Source organism: Haplochromis burtoni, unplaced genomic scaffold (genome assembly GCF_018398535.1).
Source record: "Haplochromis burtoni strain Fernald_Lab_line unplaced genomic scaffold, NCSU_Asbu1 Contig_816, whole genome shotgun sequence".
In the NCBI taxonomy this organism is placed as follows: domain Eukaryota; kingdom Metazoa; phylum Chordata; class Actinopteri; order Cichliformes; family Cichlidae; genus Haplochromis; species Haplochromis burtoni.
The window spans coordinates 109,670-129,969 of record NW_024583177.1 but is presented as its reverse complement, the minus strand read 5'-3'; the positions used below and the strand labels follow the sequence as shown (position 1 = coordinate 129,969).

Here is a 20,300-nt window from a genome sequence, read left to right as displayed (position 1 = left end):
GTGGAACCAGAGACAAGCAGAGTTGTTCCTAAGAGCCTGCGCCTTGGATCCACTGTCAGGGGATACAGAGCAGACTTGATTCTACAGAGAGCACAAAATCACCTTTTAAGTGAAAGGATAAGACAGGTCCATTTCACCATAGATGCCCTCCAGATCAAGATCAGCCAGACCCTGCAGGAACTGGAAATCCTTCTACCCTCTCCAATCTTAGAAGAGGTTTACAAGTTTGTGGACAAGGCTCAGCGGGCCCAACACTCTAAAGGAAAAGAAAGACAACGCAGGAAATTTCACACCTTGCTTTCAAAAACACACACTCCTCATCCTGAACCTACACAACCCAGAGAAGAAAACACACCTGATGCCAGTCAGGAGAAATGGGTTAAGAACTTTTCAGACAGGATTCTCACTGAACCTGAAAAGAGAGTATTAGCCAAAGGACTCAATTTTGCCATTTCTCCACAACAGTTGCCCATAGTGGACCTCATCACAGCCACAGAATCTGCCATACGGATTAATAAATTATCACAGACAGAAGCAGAGCAAATCAGGATGAAAGTCTCAGCCACGCTCTCCAGTGCCAAAGTCCCTCCATCCAACCTCACAATACAGGAAAAGAAGGCCGTCGCTTCCCTGAGCAAAGACCACAACATCACTGTTTTACCAGCTGATAAGGGAAGATGCACCGTGGTCCTAAACACTACAGATTACCATACAAAGATCACTACTCTCCTCAGTGACAACAATACCTACGAAGCCCTAAAGCGAGACCCCACAAGCAGCTACAAAAAGAAAGTTATAGCTTGCCTTCAAGACTTTGAAAAGGACAAAATTATTGACCGCCTTACATATCACCGCCTTTACCCAGGGGATGCCATACCCTGCATCTATGGACTTCCTAAGATCCACAAGGAAGCTGTCCCACTCAGACCCATAGTCAGTAGCATAAACTCAGCCACTTACAACATTGCTAAACACCTTGCTACCATCCTTGCGCCTCTCGTGGGGAACACCCCACACCACATCAAGAACTCCACCGACTTCACCGACAAGGTCCAGAAACTTACCCTGGATCCAGATGAAACCATGGTGTCCTTTGATGTAGTCTCTCTCTTCACTTGCATACCCACCACGGAGGCCGTGGAGACTGTCAGAAAACGACTACAAGAAGACAGCTCCTTGGAGGACAGGACCAACTTCACACCCGATCAGATCTGCACACTGTTAGACCTCTGCCTCACCACTACATATTTCAAGTACAACGAAGGCTTTTACAGACAAAAACATGGCTGTGCCATGGGCTCCCCCGTGTCACCTATTGTAGCCAACCTTTACATGGAGGAAGTGGAAAGGAAGGCTCTTGGCTCTTTCAAAGGAAGAGTACCCAGCCACTGGTACAGATATGTGGACGACACCTGGGTCAAAATCAAGACACAAGAAGTGGAATCCTTCACTGCGCACATTAACGCTGTGGATAAAAACATCAAGTTCACCAGGGAAGACACAAAGGACAACTGTTTGCCTTTCCTGGACTGCGCTGTGCACATTGAAGAGAACGGCAAACTCAACATCGAAGTTTACCGGAAGCCCACACACACGGACCAGTACCTCCTCTTTGACTCCCATCACCCTCTGGAACACAAACTTGGAGTAATTAGGACCCTACACCACCGGGCAGAACATGTTCCCTCTAAGCCTGAAGGAAAAAAGAAGGAACACACACATGTAAAGGAAGCACTCAAAACGTGCGGCTATCCTAAATGGGCGTTCTTAAAGTCAGCAAAGAGGCACAGAAAAGAAGACCAGACACCAGCGAGGGAGGATAAGAAGGACAGACGCAACAACATTGTCATCCCCTATGTAGCCGGTGTATCAGAGAAACTCAGGAGAGTTTTCTCCAAGCATGACATCCCAGTGTATTTCAGACCCAGCAACACGCTCAGACAGAAACTGGTTCACCCGAAAGACAAAACGCCAAAACACAAACAATGTGGTGTATGCTGTACAGTGCAGCGAGGAATGCTCAGACCTCTACATTGGAGAGACCAAACAGCCACTTCACAAGCGCATGGCACAACACAGAAGAGCCACCTCCACAGGACAAGACTCAGCAGTCCATCTGCATCTTAAGGATAAAGGACACTCTTTCGAGGATGCCAATGTTCACATTTTGGACAGAGAGGACAGATGGTTTGAAAGAGGAGTGAAAGAAGCCATCTATGTCCACTGTGAGCGACCATCTTTGAACAGAGGCGGGGGTTTACGACACCAACTCTCTGCCATCTATAATCCAGTTTTGAGATCCCTTCCCAGACGCCTTAACGCCCACTCACATCCTGGGCCATCTGACCTCAGGAATTCGCATGATAAGGTGGGGCCAGGTTTCACAATGAACACACCCGAAACTCTGGCTGATTGGGACCCACACCCAGTTTCACACCTTGGCTCAGGCGATTAGAGGATCATCAGGGGGTCCTTTTGTCCCTCTGTGGGGGGTTACTCCCACTAGGTTTATATCTGGGACTCTCCACCATTTGACCTTAGAACTGAAGAAGCTTCTCGGATGAGAGGTGAAACGTCTTCAAGCAACTTAAAGAAGTCCAGACGCTTTTCTTTGCAAGCTCCTTTGACTATCCAAGAATTGTGCCAGCAGCTTGTTGATGGCTACCAAAAGTGTTAAGGTTCAACTTGCTTAGAGATATTTAAACAAATATTAATGGGAGCTCTATGTATTTTTGATCCTGTGTGAATTAGAGAAAATCCTAATTAAATTTACATTTAAAATTGTGCAGCCAGTTCTTTAAAAAGTAATTAAAGCTGTATGCTGTACAGCCATTCCACCCTGTAATCAAAGGCTCAAATTTACCATGACATTTATGCCCATGATGAGTGTACGCAAACTACTGACTACAACCATCCATCTATGAAGGTAATACATCTCCATACTCACCCTCCTCTCCCCTCCCTAAATGATTCCGTTTCCATAGTGACTAGGACATCAGGACCAGGGCTTCCTGTCTCTAAGAGGTTTCTGCCCAGCAACAGGTGATGTCATTTCTCCTGCATGGTAGGTTTGAAACAGAATCATTTTTTTGTTTTGTGATTGGCCGCGGGGGATAGGAAATGGCAATTTGTATGCTACTGTGGTTGGCTGACTTGTGTGCGTGCATGCATGTGTGTGTTTTTAGACATCCTGCTCCAGCGTGCTTGCAGGAGAGAGAGAGAGAGAGACAGACAGAAAACAGGTGACCTTATGCTGAGTAATTGTATCCTCCTTTTATTAGTCCCACCTCTTCATTCTATTCCATAGACTCTCTACTCCTCCTCCTCTCTCTTTCTCCCTCACTCAATCTCCCCTTGATGTGTCCTTGACAATGCGGCAAGCTGTTCTAGCTTTTCCTCCTCAACCACATCACACACACACACACACCCACACACACACAGTTTATCTTATGCCCTCTTTCTCATCATTTCTTCTCCCATTCCATGTCTTCAGTCTTGGTATAATGGTCACACACTGCAGTGTTCTAGTATCGATACACTGTGCGTAAGTGAGAGAGAGAGAGTGCTTCCATGCTGATCGGTGGATCATGTTACAGATGATGTTCAGCATTAACTGCATCATAATGTATACTTGTGTGGTGTGTTTTCCCTGGTGTGTCTGTTCAACACTGTATATACCCATAGTCTCCAATCTGATCTGTCAATACACATTCCAGCTCTATGTTCGCCGTGATTGTAATCATAGAGAGCATAAGAAGCAGCTTTTGTTGGTGTGTCAGATCTGGAGCAGAAAATATTTCATGGAAATTATCAGCCACAAGTTTTTAAGCAGATCATTACAAGGTGGGGATAGGAGCATCTTTCTTCATGTGTGTTTGCACTTTGGCTGCTTTGAGATGACACCATATGTGATTTGTGAAAGCGAGCACAGTGCAAGAGAAGATGGTCAAAGTGTGTGGAGATCACCATTTGTGTGTGTGTGTTTGTGTGTTGTTTGCCAACTGTGCTTTGTAGGGACATCTGCAGATACATGACACCGTGTCAGAGAGGGAGAGAGTGACCGTGTGTGTATTTATGTGTGTGTTTTTGCATTAGGTTTGTTGGGACTTGCTGCACTGACTCCTGCCCAGCTCACAGTATCAAATTAGCAACACTCAACACAGACTTACTGTAGCTCAACACCCACCACCCCTCTCGTGTTTTTTCAATCTCTCTTCTCTGTCTCTCATTCTTACACACACATCTCACAGATTTTACTTACACTTGAGTACACACACACACTCTCTCTCTCTAACTTCTTGCTCTATTCACCTCTCTCTGTTCATCACCATCTCACTCTTCTTTCACTCTCTCTTGCTGACTTCCCAAGCCAACTTCTCTCTGCCGTTGTGTTGCTAGGTTACAAACTAGTTGAAGGAGTGGGCGTAGTGTGGTACCACACCCCTGGTAGAATACACAAGTGTGCGCATCTACACATTCAAAAATATTAAAGACACAAATATCCAAAATCTAGTTTGGCAAATTCATTATAACTTGATCTTTGGGAATCATGTGTGTCAGAAAAAGAGACTGCATGAAATTTAAACACTGCAGAAGAAATTACCGTATTTCCCGGACTACAAAAGCGTACCTGAATATTAGCCGCACAAGCTAAAATCAGGGGAAAATCCTGTTTTGTACATACATTAGCCGCACCTGACTAAAAGCCGCAGGTGTTTCAATGTTGACTTATCATATGTAAGAGAATATGCACAAAGCGAATTGTCAGGAAAGAGATGGCTGTTTGGAGACACACCCTTTTATTAATATTTTGAAAAACAAGTTATGGGTACATATTTGCATAACTTTTTAGGTATATGTACAAATGGACCGATCCGATATTACGTATCGGTATCGGTCCGATACTGACCTAAATGACTGGATCGGATATCGGAGAAAAATAAAAAATGTAATCCGATCCATTAAATATCACGAAAGCACCTCACAAAACTTGCAACACGCCGTAACTCACCGCAGAACGTTAGCAGTTGGAGCAGTGTGCATCACGTGATAGAGCAGCTGTGGCATGCGGGACCTGTCGGTGGTCTGGATAGCATGTGGAGCTTCGCTAGCAACCTGGCATTTCATCTCCGCTAGCATTTCATCTCCGACAAAGTTATCCCCGAGAGAAGTAAAGCAAGCGTGTAAGTCCATCTCTGAATGTTTGTAAAGCATTCCCACGCTAAGCTTAACGAGCGACTGCCTCTCGCTCTCCGGCTGGTACTTCAATCGTGAAACTGCTTAAATGATCAGCTGATCAGCTTTTCTGTCGCGAGTCCGTCTTTGTTTTTGGCCCACTTCGCACCAGAAAGAGCAAACCAGCGGCTGAACAACAGCAGCACGTTTAAGCTTGATAAGCTGTTGTTAGAATTTATTTAATATTACTTTCTACACCAGGATCTTTTTCTACGTAGCTGACGGCTGGTAACTGTGCAGGGGCGGATCTAGCAAAGTTTAGCCAGGGGGGCCGATTGTGCCCCCTTTTCACTGTTCATGCCCTAAGACATACTTTTCTTTCTTATTCTCATTTAAAATGTCGAGCTTTTAATAAATAATTATCTGACACCCAAAGTTTTAATTTGATGCAAAATGAATAGAAGTCAATTACTGTATATAGTGACTATTAAGTCTAATATATATACCCTAGTAAGCTATAGTACTTTTTACTTTGGGAAGGTACCATCTGTGCAGTCTGCAATTTTGTTGAAGAAAGATGTTGAATCTATTTAAAATTTCTTGAAAAATAATTGATTTCTGTGCATTTTTTTTCACACTGCATCAAATTAAGGTTGATTACGTCGATTAAGCATCATGAGGTGGCGCGTGAGGGGTGGTTCCCTATTTTTTATTTATTTATTTTTGTTGTTGCTGGGAGTTGGAACCCTATTAGTTAGGTTGCTTAATATTTACGCTAAGTACTCTTTAAAATACCAGAATAGGGATGATGGTGTAGGTTTAAGTTTATTAGATTGATCAGTATTGCTGAACTATGAAATTTTTTTTGCATACAGGTATAACAGAATAGCTTTAGTGTAGTTGTTGTTTTAAACTTGAGTATGAACTTGCAGACTTGCAAAATGCAGCAAGATATTTTAAAAAAACAGTTTTGTTGATTAAAAAACACTATATCGGATTCATATCGGTATCGGCAGATATCCAAATTTATGATATCGGTATCGGTATCGGACATAAAAAAGTGGTATCGTGCCATCTCTAATATGTACAAGTAGCGGTAATTACAAGTACAAAACATGTACTGTGCTTCATAAATGAGTAACAAATGTAGTACATAACAATAACCTACAGCACACCAGAAAAATAGATTCAGACTACCTTTTAGGCTCAGGTGCAGTGACACGGCTTTAACAAGAAGAAAAGTCAGTCATTCACCACCATCTTTCTCTTCTTCCTGCGCACTAAAACCACCAAAGTCCTCTTCTCCAGTGTCGGAAACGAACAGGCTCAGGATGGCTTCGTCATCCACTCTCCAGCTTCTTTCCTTCGTTGTCACTTTCAAAACCAAACAAATCCTCGTTGTCAGTGTCAGAGTCGAACACCCTCAGAAGGGCCGTGGCGGTGTCCTCCATCATGCAGCAGTCCAGCCCTTCGAAATCCGTTGGTGATCATGGATGTTTTCACACTTTTCCACGCTGTCAGAATCCAATGGTGGAGTTGGGCATAACTTGCTTTTTGCAAGTTTATCGCCGCACATCATCCAGGCCTCCAGCTGAACGCGTAGCGCTACTTTGAAGTTTGTTTTTCGTGCTACTTCGTACGGCACTACGTTGCCTGGCGGATGGACATGTGACCAACATACCACTCTTGAACCCCGATCCTTCCGCCAGGCAACGTAGTGCCGTACAACAGTGGAACAAACAAAACAAATCCGCTCATGGACAATCCATAGAAAAGCCGCACCTGACTAAAAGCCGCAGGGTTCAAAGCTTGTGCAAAAAGTAGCGGCTTATAGCCCGACAATTACGGTAGTTGCTTAATCAGTTAGTTGTATGAAAAGATCAGCTGACTTGTTTAGTGTTTCTCACACACACACTTTGCATGTTCTTTTTTTTATCAGAGACAAGATATAATCAACATAGTTTGGAATAATACACAAACTTTTATTTTGAATAAACTGGTTACCAGCTAACATAAGGTCTGTGTTGTAGCCAATTTGAACGTCCACCATTTGAAATGCAGCTGGCGATGGCAATTGTTCTGCTATATTGGATTTGGATTTCTGCTGCAAGTTGGAAGGTCAGTCTAACCAGAACCTGAACCGGCTGGAGAGCCAACGGTGCTGTGTTGTAGCTCACTGAGTCTGCAGAACGAAAAGAGGAATACTGTTGCCAGTGGCAGTGCAAGACTATAAAGATGAAATGGGAAGAACTCATAAGACAAACACCTGATTATTGTTATAATATTATTGTTATTATTATTATTGTTTTTATCGTGCGATCGTGGCTCAATAGTTGGGAGTTTGCCTTGTAATCGGAAGGTTGCCGGTTCGAACCCCGGCTTGGACAGTCTCGGCCGTTGTGTCCTTGGGCAAGACACTTCCCCCGTTGCCTACTGGTAGTGGTCAGAGGGCCCGGTGGTGCCAGTGTCCGGCAGCCCTGCCACTGTCAGTGCGCCCCAGGGTGGCTGTGGCTACAACTTGCCATCACCAGTGGGTGGATGAATGGATGTGTAAAGCACTTTTGGGTCCTTAGGGACTAGTAAAGCGCTATACAAATAAAGGCCATTTACCATTATTATCATGTTACAATATATTGGTAGCATTATGAATTCATTTAAGAAAGTGTGTGTGCGCCTTTCTCTCATGCACAGGAACACACATGCAAATGCAATACAATCTAATTCTGGGGGAAACACTTATTTATTAAGTTAAAGTTTGTCTCCTGGCATTGTCGATCTCCGTTTGTCTGCTAAAGTCTTTCTGAATAAGCAGCTGAATCAGTTTAAACACCTGAGAGGGGCAGGGAGGGCTAGCTGGTTAGCAGAACTATCAATATAACTGTGACAAAATTAATTCCTAGTTAATGTTTTTTCCTAAGTTAATCACAGATCAGCTGTTCACTATAGTGTATAAAAAGATAAAAGCTCAAAATACACTTGAGCCAGACATCATTCTACCTGGGCAACCCTACCAAAGTGTGATAAGCGCTGACATTACATATTTAAAGGTTTCATACTCTGCCATGAATTATACGTGTGTAAAAGTAAACCTCCGTGTCCCTGAATAGGGGCAAATCTTTGAATATGCAATTTGGTTCAATTCCATCTCCACCAACACCTACACCATTCACTCAAGCCTAGCTCCCCGCCTCCTCCTGAGATGCAGTGTATCTCAGGCCATGTTGCAGAATAAGGCTATATAAGTAGCAGCGGAACGAATTACCTTCTACAGTGACCAAACAGAAAAATAATGTCATTTTTACTACTTAGCATTACATCTATTTTTTTTTTTTTTTTGCATTGCAACCGCACTACAGTACTGCACAGTATTAATATTGGGCAGTGGGCACACCTCAGGTTTGAGGGGTGTGTTGGCTGCTAATCTCCATGGCAAACTTGTCATGGTCCTGGGTCGGTGACCCAGCGCTTTTAGTTCGTTATCATTTTCTTGATGATGATTGTTTAAGTTCTATGTGTTATATTCAGTCTGCCTCTGAGTCCGCGTCTGTATCTGTCTGTCTATGGTGTCACCCCATCTGTTTGTGAATCTGTCTGTTTAGTTCAATGTCTTGTCTGGTTCCATGTGTCTGAGTTTCCTGTTTTATTGTGAAGGTCTGTGTCATATGTGAGTGTGCTCAGTTTACGTTTCCCCTGTCCCGTCAGCTCAGATTCCTCCCAGCTGTGTTGCCCTCCTGTCTCTCATCCCCTGATTACTGGTGTGTGTATTTAAGCCCTGTGTGTTCTCCTGCCTGTTGCCGGTTCGTCTATGTAACGCCGTGTCAGTCTGTGTTCCTCGGTGTCCTGCTCGTCTCTCTGCCTCGCTTCCCTTTTTGTTTCATCTCAGGTTTGTCATTTAGCTTTCCCAGTTCAGGTCTTTAGTTTTGTCTTCCCTCTTGCCTGTTTTGCCTTCTCACCACTGTGTAAATAAACTCACCGGCATCTCATCCACTGCCTGCATCTTGGGTCCTTCTTCTAACTCCACACGGCTCGCCTCGGCAGCCGTGACAAAACTAATGACTTCAACCTAACAATGACAACTTACCACATCCCTGTGGGTTGTGAACAAAAATGGCCATTGTGCACATCAATTAACTTTCACTACTGTGTTATGATAAGCGACAGTTTATTACACACTGAGAAGAAGGACTGATGTCCAAATTTAAAGCCTTGTTTTCCTGTTACTATGATGTTGATCAGTCTGAGCAATTTGTCTAATGCTCAACTTGTGTACAGTTGTGTACAACTGTACACAAGCTTCTTCTTTATAGTTATAAAAAAGACAAAGCAAAAGAGGAGTAATGTTGTTGGTGTTGCTAGGTCGAACTGAGACAGCATAAACAGGCAGTAAACCATAAAACACTTGGTTGCCATTGTCTATTTATATCTTTTTCTGGACCTCGCTAGTTAACAACATTAAACATGACTGATACCCTTGTCTTTCACAAAATGGCAGGAGTTTGTGCCTCTGTAACGGCCTAATCTCACACGGTGCCCACCATGCCTCCAATAGCAGTTAGTGTGAGACTGGAGGCATGGTGGCTAATGTTAGTGGTTTAACTAACATTAAATATAACAAAAAGGTGAGATATCTAACAACAATGATGAACTTTTATTATTATTATTATTAACTTCACCTCCATCAACCGCCAAGTTCTCCCAAGATATTAACATGATTTGAGATATTATTTCCACATACTGAATAAAACATTCAGGTCATTTTGCAATTTTTAGTCATTATACATGCCAGAAAGGAGGAGCAGACCAAGGATCTGATCATTGACTAATGGCTTGTAATTGGGAAGTTGTTAACCAATGAGCAAGCAGCTTCACAGTCAGAGCTGCCATATTTGGTTTCAAAACACAAAGCTGTTGTTGCCAAAAAACACTCATCTTAACGCTTCAGAACGAGTTCTCACAAACCTATAGATGGCATTATGGTGGCTATATCCATCTTTTATACCATCAATGTTTAAATTTAGAATATTACATGAATATTGATATTATTATATATTGCTGATAATATATAATGTTGTAAATATGATAAACCATCAGCAACTCTGGCAAGTTACCGCCACCAGGCAAGTCAATTTGTTACATCACGTCTCCTTTCTCAAGCTGTCAAACTCAATTCTGTTGTCATCACTCTGGTCCATTAATTTGCTTGCCCACCTTCTGCAAGCCAGTTAGCTTTCTCTGTTCTCTGTGCCTTAATTCTGTGCTCCTCTGTCATTCTACCTTTCAGACTCTCATTCATGCCACCTGCCTCCCCATCTACACCTCATCATCTCTCCAGTCACTAGTATCTAGGCCCCAGGAGGTCCTGTCCTACTTCCTACCATTGTTGGACTCCACTCTGCTGCGTAGCTTTATCACAGTCTAATTATCAAATAGTTTATTACCCAAACTCATTGTTCCTTTAAAAAAATAGTTTTAAGTTATTTCAAAACATCCTATTTATTCATTGTTTAAGTCCACAAATAATCAAACATTAGCGATAACTAATCTCCAATATACACCAATCCAACTTTTTCCAGTTCTGTACTGATGATATTGGCACTTTGGCTTCAGGTATCTGCTGATACCAAATACTGAAATCATACCACAAATAAATTAATAAGCCTAATTTATCACTGTTCTCATTAGTCGTTTTTTTATGATAAGCAACAGACTCATTTAACACCTCTTTGTAAATTAGCAGTTTAAAACCTAATATAGAATGCAGAAAAAATCACTAAAAAGTCGAAATAAATTTGTCCCAATTTCAGCCTCTACTTATCTCAGTTTGAGAGTTTTTAGTGTGCAGCTCTTCACATCTAAGAAAGACAATGGCTAACTGAGTTGACAAAAGAGAGAAAGGAAAACACTGTTGGTGCTTTTCATTTGTGTCAATGCACTTTGCAGTTCATTCAAAACTACTTTAAACATGCAAAAACAAGCTGTAAGCCTAGCAGGTGTGAAAGACCTGCAAACTTGAAAAACGGGCAGTTAAAAAAAGCAAACGAATTCAAAGACAAAAAAACATAACAAAACATTTGTCAAATTTGAAAGCAAGGGCGTAGATTTGGCATGGACGGAAGGGACACGTCCCCACCAATATCCAGCGATTACTGAATCGTCCCCACCAATAATTTGATCTCTTCGAGTAAAGAAAAACAAAACCTATTGAAAAAAAGAAAAACGATCTGTCAACGTCTCGTTCACCTGACGGTGCAGAAAGAGTTAAATTACGTTCTCTACTGGAGTCCTACCTCATGTGACAAATATGGCCAATGTGATTGGCTGTGCTTTTCAGGGAGCTCTGTTTAGTTTTATCAGCTGCAAGCCTGCGCTGCCAGGACCTGCAAGGAGGAGAGGAGGACGGCAGCAACAAGGAAGAAGCTGGATATAAGAGAGTGTTTCAAAGAAACCTGTAAGTCACTTAAAGTTAAGTTCACTCATAAAATGTGTCCGTCATAATAACGTTACAGGCTATGCTATAGGCTATGGCCCACATCAGTCTAAAATTGTATGTAACCACGAATAACGTGTTTTGGAAACTAACTGCACAACAGGCATCACTATTAGTTATTTCAGTCTCCCAGAGTAGCATTTCTAATTTTGATTGAAACTGTCAGAGAAAACGGCAGCCTCGAGCGAGCCAGGATATTAGTTTACAGAGGCTGTTAACATTATATGTCTAACGTTAAAATGTTGGTGACACAATAATTTCATCCTAATGGCACTGACGTATTCATAGGGTTAATTTTTGAGACAAAATATCATGAGGTAGTTATGATTTTGCAAATATTCCACCTTGTAGTGCAGTTTGCCCAAATTGTTTTAAAAATGCACTCACCCTACAAACATTACAGATGTTTGACTCATCAGCATGGTGTGTCTAAAATGTTGCATAATTTTGCTGAGAGATCTGTTACTTTGTGGTAATCTTAGATGAGTAGTTTTATGGACAAAAACCACCAGGTCATTCAGTGTTCCCTTAGTGCTAATGTATAAGAGATGTTGGTGTACTATAACTGAAGTAATGTTGTTAAGTCCTTAAAGTCATATTCTTTTATTGTCATGACTCTATTTTTATTTTTGTATGATACTTGATTTGTCTGGAATATGGCTGAAGTAAACTAAAGCCTAAAATACTTAGTCATTTGTTTAATAGTAATTTATCATTATATAATTCACATATAAAACTATGAATTTTAATTTTAAATGGTTTAAAAGCATGTAGAATAACATATGTAAGCAAGTATATTTCTCCTTTTTTATCAAGAAGCAAAAACAAAAAGGAAGAAAAAAAAAGAATCAGGGCAGGGTTCGGTGGTTGAATCATCCGTCCCCACCAATGGCAAAACCAAATCTACACCTTTGTTTGAAAGGCTCAAAAGAAATGACAAGCACATCCGTGGCCAGGTGAGGCCAGAACCCTGAGACTCAATGACACATTAAGCAGATAAAAGAAGAGTTGTACTTGCATTAGCTGTTTAATTAAACTCTCAAAAGGAAGTCCAAAGAGATCTAAAAGGAGGCCTTTATTATGCTGAAAAACCAAAATAAACCTGTCAATCTATTGGGTTCTCAAAAATAACAGTAAACAGGCTAAACAGTTAATACTTTTGTTAAGCCTCTTGAACTAAAATGGAAAATCTGTAAATAATAATAATAATAATAACAACAACAACAATATAAGAACAGATATAAGTTAAAGTGCTTCTTATCTTGATGGCCTGAATGTATTACTTTAGTGAGTGAGGGTTTATAACCGTCCTGCAATCAACCCTAACTTCATGAATGTTGTGATGTTCAGTATTTGCACAAACCACCAAAATGAGTAATACAGAGAGGTATATTAAGGCTAACTTCACTGATGTGAATAAGACAGGAAAAACACTAAGCAAACACAGGTATAGCTGAACAGCTTCAACACCTGCGAGACAACATTTGGGCATCATAAAAATTAAAGGTTATTTTATTAGCATGTCCTGGTAACTGGCAGCCTATGAAAATGATTATTTTTCCTTTTGCCTCCTTGACTGTTAACAGTTGTTAGACAAACATAATAGACTTGCACCTAAACCACCAGACACCCTTGCAGGTATACTGTTAGAGATTGTAGTTCATCCATTTATTGATTTACTCTATCAGCTTCCCATTCACCCATCCAATATAATCCCATCATCCCTTCACCAATCAGACCATCCGCCCATATTCTCTTTACACGCACCTCAACCAGAAGCTGCCTTCCAAGGTCAGGATTACAACTACAGGAAAATGGAGGCACCAGCACTTAATTCAGAATTCATCTAACATGTGTTGCACTCATTTGTGTATTGATATTGCGCACAACAATAAACATCATTAGCAGTTTTAGTATATGTTCGTAGCTTGTTAAAATAAAAGGTGGCTTTGTTCTAAAATGACTGGTGACCACACCTAATCTGTTTCTGTTGGCCAAATGATGCCAAATGATGATGAGACAGAATCCCCACCAGTGATGGGAATAACGGCGTTACAAGTAACGGCGTTACTTTTTTCAGTAACGAGTAATCTAACTAATTACTATTTCTATCGTTACAACGGCGTTACCGTTACTAACAAGAAAATGCGGTGCGGTCGCGTTACTATTTTTCAACAAACAGACGGTTGAAACTGTCTTCAGCTTACCGCACCTTATATCAGTTGCATGGAAGTAGCTGTCCATGTAAGTAATCTGGGCACTACAGCTTTAAGCAGCTGCGCGTGGTCCCGCAGATGGCAATCACTTTCTGCCCGACGATCACTTTTTTGCACCACACCTGGAGCTCAGGGGGGCAAAACAATCGCATGAGTGCTGCTGCTTGACTGAGGAAGAATAAAGTAGTCGTGGTAAGCCAATCACATGACCCGTTCAAGATGACAAAGCAACAAGGTGATATATACCAGTTTTTAAATTGTGTAAAACTAGAGTCATGATAAACAATATATACGAGTGTTTTTGTCCTGAATAATTTCGTCATGTTTACTGTTTAAGGACATCACTAGCAAGCACTCTCTGCATATGCCCCAAAAAAACAACAAAAAAAAAATACACCATGTCAACCAATAAAAAAATAATATGGCAACATGACATTTGGTTGTTTAGGAAGAGGGGGAAGATTGAGGAGTGACCACGAGAGAGAGAGAAAGAAAGACAGCAGAAAAAGAGAGAGAGAGAGTTTTGAGATGTGAGAGATTTGTGACGTTTAGCGTGTTTGGAGTGTGTAGTTAATGTGTTGTCTTGTGTAGTTAGTGTGTAGTGTTGTGGATAGTTTTGTGTTGTGTGTCAGAACAATGAGGCGACTGCTGTCTCCAGATAAAAAACAGGATGAGTGACACACCTGCTGCTGTCAGACCTGCAGGTATCAGGTTGTGATGTTCTCCTTTATAGTGGACAGAAATTATTTTTTTGGGAGTGGCACAAATAATTTAGGTAGCATCCTATTGAATGCAGAACAGCTAATTGTTATGTAAATAGTTTGAAATGGTTATTAAAAAATGGGGTAAAAGGTAAATGGCTGCTAATAACTTTGTTGTTTGCAAAACTTGTGCATATGATTTTAAAATTGACAATTTATATTTACATTTAAAGTTCTGAAATATGATTCATTAAACATATTTGTGGTTGTTTCTACTCGGATTTTATGTTTTTTGTCTGATTTTAGATCAATTGTGTTAATACAGTATGTCAAAATGAAAACATAACTGTAAATTCAGACACGCGAGGTTGTGCTGAAACGGATGATACCAAACAAGGCAAAGTAAATCGTTTTTAAAGGAGAAATGTAGAGGTAAAATCAAAAGTGGTTAAAATGGCCAATTATACCCTGGACCCCAGAGGGTTAAACTTTTTTTTATAATGCGGTAGTTACTTTTAAAGTAATTAATTACTTTTAGAATCTTGTAACTCAGTTACTAACTCAGTGACTTTTTTGAAGAAGTAACTAGTAACTATAATTAATTACTTTTTCAACGTAACTTGCCCAACACTGATCCCCACTGATGCACTGGTGCCTGTGTTTGACTCCAATCAAGAGTACAATCTCATTCATCCTCCATCTTCTGCTCTATAAATTCATCCAACCAGCAACCACCTACTCATCCACTGTACCATTCCTCCACCAGCCCATTCATCCATCTAGGCACGTCTTCTTTTGTTATCAATTCTTCCCACTGAACCATTTCTACACCCATGTCTGCTCACCATCAGTGGTATTGGACTGTAGTCGCCGACAGAGACCCTCTGTGTCTCCATAGCTGTCCTCTATCTTCTGTAGGGCATCAGCCCCTCGGAGCTCCATCAGCTCCCTGAGCTCCTTCACTGTGACCCCAAAGTCTCCCCCTGCATGGCTGCCATCTGCCCTTCCTCCTCCTCCACCCCCACCTCGTGTCCCTTTGGGGTAAAACTCCACAGCGCTGTTTGCCATTTCACCCATTGTGGCTGTTGTTGACATGTCAGTAAAAGGTTTTGTGTGTGTGTGTGATTTTCTTTCTCTCCGTTGTCTACTCAGGCCCCCTTTGGTTTGGATTCTGGAGGGTTGTTCATGTGCTCAACAGTCCTATTTCTGACTAAATGTTTTATTCAAAAATGATTTTATATCAGGGTAATATGTATTTTTTTCACTTTAATGTCTTGGCAATAGTCTCTCACTGCTCCTTTAAATCTCCATAACTGAAGAAGGCTGAAGAGGAGGATGAGGGGGTGAAGGACAGCGAGCAGGGCCACTTCAGAAGCGTGACATCTGAATGAATCCAGCTTTCTCTTCCGTCGTCTCCTCTGCGACTCAACTCTTTCCTTGTTTCTGTCCCCCTCCCTCCAGAGTCACGGCCAGTCCATGGACAGGTGCAGGTACGGTCAGGTGGACCAGCTGTTGGGCTTACTGATGGGGATGAAGTGATGATGAATGGATGGAGAGAGGGGCGATCAAGGCAAAGGCGGCTGATAAATAAGAGACAGGATGTGGAGCCAGTTCAGAGGTAGCTACACCAGGACCTAAGAGCAAGAGAGAGAGAGAGAGAAATTACCAGCCTGTTCTACCAGTCTCAGTCATTGAGATTACATCAAATCATTTCTCGGGGCAAGTCGGCAGAGTCAGATGCAAAACTGGTGCTTTCTATGCAACAGTTAAAAATGAAAGCATTAATCTTAACATAAATAAATGTACAAAGAGGAAAAAGTCACAATAAAACCCTGAAACGCAAAAACCAAAGATCATCACCCATATAGTGTTACGTTCCCCTGAGGGGTCTAGGCAGTGAGGGGGAAGTAACAAAAAGTGTCCAGGTCAGAAAAAGGAGTCAAGGAGGCAAAAGGGTTAAATTAAAGAGTTTTATTAAAGTAGCTCAACTAATAGAGACGGACAAGCCGCTATCACCATTTAAGAAAACAAACAAAACTCAGGCGTTGGTCAATAAAGTAAAACCTATGTCAAAAAGAGAGAGCAGCTCACTAACTGCAAATACACCAAACACTCAGCTCACTAGCTGCAACCACACTAATGGCACTCTGGCCCAGAGCTCACCTTTCCCTGGGCTTAAATCTCTTTAATTACTGACGAGAGTCAGCTGCACAAAAGGGAAAGGTGGCACCTCAGGCAGAAGAGGTGGTGGGACACGCCCACACAGGCACCTTCAGGAGGAGGCCCAGCTAGGGCCGTAACACCCCCTCCCATAAATACAAACCCGTGGTTTGTCACATAATTATGATAACCAAAACAACTAATCAAGTCCGTAACCGTTGCATCACCAAATTGCAGGCTTTCCACCTACCAAACCCCATAGCAACGGTTAGGCATTGCCTGCGGAAGCTGCCAACCCCATCTCAATGGGTTCATAATACGGACTGAGGGTCGCTGCAGACCCTCAAAACAGTGTCCCATGTGATAGCCAGGGCTTGGAACGATCACATGTGGAGAACCCAGGAGGCAGCTAGCAGGCTTTACTGAAACACAGACATGTTTGTTAGCAAGGGATGCAGGTCTGAGGGGTGGTTTTATACATGATCTTTCTCCCTGCAAATCATTTTGAGGACCGGAGAACCACGACTAACTTTTCTCAAAGCAGGCCCTTTTTGCTTTGAGTGGGCTTTCTGTTTGAGTTTCAATTTCAAACAGTTAGCAACGAGGTGTCCAGGTTTGTGGCAGAAGAAACAAAGCTTCGTTTTGGGTCTCGAAACCACAACTTTTTCAGCCTTGTTAGCTGGCCCACTCTTACCTCGCCAAGATGTACTATGGCACAGAGGGGTATCACATTCTACAGCATTTATTTTATGACTTAGGGTGAACTCATCTGCCAGTGTGGCAGCCTGCTGTAATGTGGAAACCCTTTGTTCACTTAAAGAAAGAGCAATACACTCAGGAACAGAGTTTTTAAAATCCTCCACAAGCATGAGCTCACGTAACGACCCCAAACTGTTAACCTGGCTTGCAGAGCACCACCTACCAAAAAGCTTTGCCTTCTCCTGAGCAAAGTCAAGGTAGGACTGACCCTGTGCCAACTCCAAACCTCGAAAATGCTGCCTATAGGCCTCAGGTACAAGCTCATCGGCTAGGAGGACGGCACTTTTAATCTTTTCATAAACTAGGCAGTCATCCCCGGACAGACCAGAACAAGCTTCCTGAGCCCTACCTGTGAATTTACACAGCAACATCACCCCCCACACGTCTTCAGGCCACTGTAATGCAGTTTCTATGCTTTCAAACACACTGAAGAAGCTCTCAACACTGGATTCACAGAAAACGGGAACCAGGTGGATGTTATTACTTACAAACAAGCTTCTAGACACCTGTGCACTAATAGCCGTATCATCCATTTCGGGGGCGGAGATATAAGCTGGGGATGAGCTGTGAGCAGTGTGGGGTGTTCTTGGTGTGTAGTTATCCTGCCTGAAGTGTGGAGTTGTGGAAAGAGTATAGCTGCTTTAGGTGAGAAGTGTGGGCTTGTGGGCCTCGGCAGCAGTAAAGCTAGCTGCTGCTAGTGATAGGGTGAGCTTGTGGGCGCCTGGAAGTGCCTCCTCATGGTGTGGAGTTTTTGTTTGGTTGTTGTGTTCTTTGTTGTTGCAACCTTTTTTTCCCTTTTTCCAAGTGTTATTGGTAAAACGGCGTTGCCGGCTCTTTATGTTAAGATTATCTATAATAAAGACTATTTTATTTACTAAAAACACCTGTCTTTTTTCCTTTCATTCTGTTCTGGACTCATTTGTTACTGGTCCCCTCACTCGCATGCCTAGACCCCTTCGGGCGGACGTAACACTGTTAAAAGATTTTTTAGTACAACTTTGGTAAGCCACACTGCTTGATGGATTGTCAGAGCATTACAGCTGCCATAGTGAGGAGCTTCGCGGAGTAATCTGGGTCCAAAACTCCATCCTGTTCAGGTCCCAAAGTCAAACGAACACTAAGAGTTAAAAACGGTCTAAATTATTTCATCTTTAATAAAATCATCAGCGTTGCTGCTTTATCGGGTGTAACAATTAAGTTTAACATCCATGCATCCATGAAAACAGAATTTATTAAATTTAACGGAGTTAGAAGTTAACAGGAAGTTAGCTCGCTAGTTTACACCTAAACATTTCATACCATGTTCTGACTGAAAGATTTTTGAAACTAATTAAAACGTACAGCTCTGCTACCACTTCCAACATAAATGAAGACAGAAAACTAAACAGCAGTGGCGTTTGCAGGGTTACTGAAGTTGGACTACCTGGTATATAATATTGTGCTATGTGATTGCTAGCGACACAGCTATGTTAGTATAACATTAGCACAGTGAAGCTGGAGGATGAACGCCAACTTTTTTTCCACTCAATAAAAGTTAACGTGAGGGATTCTGGTGGTTGGGGACAAATGCAATCGCATAGCAGGATGCTATACACGGGCCAAACTTCAGTCAGGAGCACAACTGAGATTACTCATCCACAATACGAGGTTAGTTATTAATATACTGCAACAACATGGGAATAGAACAGCTGCGAGAGAATTCAACATTAATGAATCAATGTTACGGAAGTGGAGGAAGCGCAGTTTTTGGCTTTCCCCATATTTCAAAAGTGCTTCATCTCTTTGCTATGACTGTGAGCATAATTTGCAGATGATAATGGTTTTAGCCGCTGCGATGCTTTCGACCAAAACAGGTGCAGCTTGATGACATCATCAACATTGCGCTATCGCGATAGAGCGATATAGTCAAAATCTCTATCATTGGCCAAATTTATATCGTTTCTATCGTATATCATTTATATCGCCCACCCCTACTGTAGACCATTGTCAATCAATCTCGTGCCGTGTCTCCTCTACAGTACAGAATGCGTTCAACTTGTCAAATTTACATAAATCTTCGATCGCTAGCAGTGTGACTCTGAAGTGCTGTACTGTATGTCTGTAAGTTTTCTCCCCAACAAACACAACAATGTCTTGTTTTGCACCGTCAAAGGCAACCGCGGGTGCCTTGGTTTCATTCTATAATACTAGAGTAATTTTTCTACGAAGGTTTGAACTTTGAGTGTTTAAACAAGTGAGAAAAGTGTGAAAATGCTCATGCCTGTCTGAGAAAAGTGTATAATGTGTGTAATGAGGAGTTTTACAGCCTATAATTGTAAAAAATAAAGTTGGCTACTTCGCGGATTTCACCTATCACGAGTTATTTTTAGAACCTAACTCCCGCAATAAACGAGGGACCACTGTAACACTTAAAGGTTTTGCTTTAGTTTGCTATTTATACCCTTGTTATTAATTTAAAATACAGTTGTTGCAGTACATTTATAATGTTCAGCTTCTGACAGAAATAATATTTAAACCATAATTGACCTTATATTTTCACATCTCACTTGAAATTAAAAAGGAAGAGAAAAAGTCATCCTTGTATTTTATATCATGACATATATCAATATGAAAATAGTTAATTGTTTTCCATATCTCCCAGCCCTACTCTGGTGCTTTGTTGCTCAGTACTTCTCTGTCCTGTCCATGTTACTGAGCCACAAGCTGTGGGACAGAGAGCTTTTTATCGAAGATGTAAAATATTGGTCCCAAATATGACACCCCCCTCCTCCAATCCCTCTCTCAGCAGCAAGACATCTCCCC

General features: G+C 41.7%; 1 protein-coding gene across 1 annotated transcript in view; it reads right to left on the bottom strand.

Annotated features, from left to right (window-relative positions):
• The window catches only part of atp2b3b (ATPase plasma membrane Ca2+ transporting 3b), a gene marked incomplete at its 3' end in the record, with an annotated part of 49,783 nt that overhangs the window by 22,063 nt on the left and 7,420 nt on the right, over positions 1 to 20,300 (bottom strand). The window contains 1 exon segment of the mRNA XM_005950646.3: positions 15,425 to 16,213. Within this exon segment, the coding sequence (XP_005950708.2) occupies positions 15,425 to 15,674 (250 nt within the window).